Source organism: Oncorhynchus mykiss, chromosome 1 (genome assembly GCF_013265735.2).
Source record: "Oncorhynchus mykiss isolate Arlee chromosome 1, USDA_OmykA_1.1, whole genome shotgun sequence".
In the NCBI taxonomy this organism is placed as follows: domain Eukaryota; kingdom Metazoa; phylum Chordata; class Actinopteri; order Salmoniformes; family Salmonidae; genus Oncorhynchus; species Oncorhynchus mykiss.
In genome coordinates, this window is record NC_048565.1 from 25,378,876 (window position 1) to 25,382,520 (window position 3,645).

The 3,645-nt window shown below is 38.6% G+C and overlaps 1 protein-coding gene across 1 annotated transcript in view; it reads right to left on the reverse strand.

The window, feature by feature from the left end:
• LOC110519951 (thyrotropin-releasing hormone receptor) overlaps positions 1–2,981 on the reverse strand; it is a 9,027-nt gene extending 6,046 nt beyond the window's left edge. Inside the window, exons 1-2 of the mRNA XM_021596861.2 lie at positions 2,841–2,981; positions 8–691 (exon numbers count right to left, since the gene is read on the reverse strand). Coding sequence (XP_021452536.2) covers positions 8–393 — 386 coding nt within the window. The 5' untranslated portion in view covers positions 394–691; positions 2,841–2,981. The remainder of the gene's footprint in view (positions 1–7; positions 692–2,840) is intronic.
• Between the last annotated feature and the right edge of the window lie 664 nt (positions 2,982–3,645).

The following is a 3,645-nucleotide window of genomic DNA, read 5'->3' on the forward strand; positions in this document are numbered from 1 at the left end:
CACTCACCTCTCCACAGTAAAGGCTGTTATAGAGCAGGAGGACACATTGATGCCAAGGTACTGGAGGTAGGTGATGCCAAGGCAGCCAGCATGCCCAAACACCCAGGTACCCGTCAGGCTGTCTGACACATTGGGCAGACCAGCGGCAACCAGCACGGTCAGGTCCGCTATGGCCAGGCTGACCAGGTAGCAGTTAGTGGGCGTACGCATGTGTCTCGTGGTGAGGACCACCAGAACCACCATGATATTACCCACAATGCCAAGTCCACAGACTAGCAGAACCAGAAAAACTGCCACAGTCTTGTACTCCAGAGACTGGGATATGGGGTCCCCTGGTCCCACCAAGGAAATGTTGGTTGGGGTGTCCATCCTTGAGCTCACATTTTCTGTCATGTTTGCAGGTGATGAGTTTGTTTCTATGTGAGTAAGATGGAGAGAGGGAAGGACATAGGAACTTGCATGTGTGAGTGTGTGATATGTCAGCGTGGGAATGTAGGAATAAATGTCCCTACATGTGTTCTGTATTTGTTGGTAATGATACCCTTTTAATGGTATACTATGTTCCGTCTGTCTTCAGCCTATTTCATTATTTTGCAGGGTTATAATTTGATTTAATTAATCAAATCAACATGTTGGAGCGAATTTTCCTCTGCCTCTAGCCCTTAAACAAATGAGAATGCCATTGATCCGCCTGAAAATAGAACAATTATTGTAGTTAATTGAAAGAATACTACTATCAAAGTATCTACCTTGGGAAAGACATGCATTGCCAATTGCTAAATACACATGATAGATAAATGCTGTTTGTTTGAATGTCAACATTAGGAGTAAAACAATTGGCTCAACACATGTTGGTAAAACAAAACATTATAAACCATCTGTACAGATGGTTTCGTTCTCTGCAATAAAAATGACCAACAGGTGGCAGTGTTTCCCCTATATTCTTACCCCTATGTTCTAAAAGCGTGTCTTGGCAGAAATATATATACTGCGTAAAGAAATGACACATTTTTGCAGCGGTGGCAACAATTTAGCAACGCTAAATGAATATAGGGGAAACACTAGGGAGACATTATAAACTCCCACAGAAAATTATTCAAATGAGGCATTTTAGTTCTGCATAGTATTAGTTAAGCATAACAAATTCCCAAAAAGCATGCCAGCGCTTTCCAGACACATGACATTTCCAAAATGATTCATTTAGATTGGTAAAGATAAAAATTATATTCCCAATGTGTGCTTTCATGCATGTGCAACATACAGTATGTTTACTTGAAGCCCAGATAATGCAGATTAATATTCAGTAGAATATAAATGACCTTTTGGGGCCATTTAGCAGCTAATAGTTTCATATATTCAACACAATATCAATACAATTCAACACAAACATCAATACACTCTTTACAAATATCACCCCAAGAACCTCATCGCTTATTTCAAAGACTGTGTTTCAAATCTGCTTTACGCTTAGTCAGAGTGCAACACATTTAGTGAGTGAAAGCCATCTAGACATCTGTTGCTCTTTTCAGTCTCCTTGCCTTGTAAAATGAGATTGGGCCTCCTCCCCAGAGGATACCTCTAATAAATTGAGGTGGACATGAAACGAAAAGTAATTTAACTGAAGCCCACCATAATTCAGACACCACCATCCCCCTACATCTCACAGTAAACTTAGTTTTACCCATTTCTACATTTTCATTATGTTGGGCTGTTGGTCTGAAGCAATTTTAACATCGCTATGCAGAGATGATTGGAAGAATAATAATTCTGTATTATGGTCAGTATAGATTATCATCTACCAGCTACAGGCTGTACATTTAATAAACTGTTAAATACACTATAGATGTGTTTGTTTACTAGGTTTGTCTTTAAAAATAGAAGTAAGCCTATTTGCTAGCCACAGATACTTTGCTGTGACTATTACATTTAATGTCTTTCATTTCATTGTTTAATTTCTGCCTATTGATCTAACAACACATATCTTTACTGTGTTCTCTGTAGTTTGAACTCTCTGCTGTCATTGGTTGCTCTGATCATCACTGCAGTACACACAATCCAGAATGTCATTATTACACTGGGCTTTGGATTTCTATTGTCTTGTGTTGTGATGGATGCCAAACTTTCATTCTGATTCTGTTGGAAATTATGGTGGTAACTGAAGTCATGTGATGTTGACTAAGCTGTTGGAGATTGGGCATGTTTCCCTATAGCAGCATGGTCATAAATGGAAGAAACATTTTGGAGCTTGTTTGTCAATCTGTCATTCTGTCAGTGTTTTTGTGCCTGCATGTGACAGCAGCATGCGAAGCCATCAAATCCAGTAAGAGTTGTTCAAAATATGTGGCTCATAGAGGCTCATCACAATCTTTTGGGCATCATGGACTATTGACACTTAAAATGTACAAGTAAATGAACAAAAATGATCTTGTCATATGGATCAGCATAATTATTGAAAACAATGACATTAACTAATCATCAAACTCATTAATCAATATTCAAACCCATTAATCAATATTGAAATTAATTAATCACTGAGGACCTGATGACCCTATATGAGATATATATCATCAAAAAATAATCGACAGCTACAATTTCCCCACTACAGGTCATTTTCAAATTCATAACCTACCTATCATGTTGTCTCCAAAAACCCACAATAATACTTCACAGAACCCTGCTGTAGAGGCAACTTCCAGAAATGATTAAGAATTATTGGTGAATTTTTCAGGAAAATTTCAGAGAAATATTAGGCAAACAATGTGACAATTAATAATGCCTTTAATAACTTTAATTCCTTGCACCTCTCCTGCCCAAATCAATCTCAAAATTTGCGCACCTACCTTATATCCATTCTTGCTAATTGATGCGCATAGACACACTTCCCCAATTTCTCGTTTGTTCAAATTATTTTCAGCTCTGTTATTCACCTTGAACACTGTGCAGTTAAGACTCGTTTCTGTTGTCTAAGAGAATGTACAGTCTTGCAGACCAGCAATGCGCTGACATAGACTATGATGCGCCTTCACAGCCTCTCCAACGCAGTCCATGCGCTTTCGTCATAGCTCATGTCTCCCACCTTGCGTTGAACCACTGCCACAGCGGTGTTTTGTTAATCATTAACCCATGGAATCCCAAACTATGCCGTTCTGCATGCAAGAATACAGAATTATATAGATAATTCAGCCAGTCATCAAGGCTACATTTATTTATGTCTGGAGCCTTTCTTACATGGAATGTTCTCTTTTTCGGATAGTAATCACTAGCCTACAATTTACATTATTCCCTGAATTACCACAGTAGGTCTAGGCCTATATCAAAATGACCATAAAAATATTTTACTAGTCCAGGACAAAGTAGGCAATTGTATTGTGTTACTCCCCATCCTCAGAAATCCCCACCTGCACTTCACCTTCACAAGTCCATCACCACCATGTGCCTCCCGCCAGCACCATCCCACTCCTGACACCAATGTAGGCTAACCCTAATTAGGCCAATATTAAAATAAGATATAGAAAATAGGTTTAAAAAAATAAATATATATATATATATATACAATGACACCATAAACAGTGACAGAGTTGTATTTTGTTAAGTTATTGAAGTCATGCTTCATATTGAGCGCACGGTGGCGCCAAAGCCAAATCA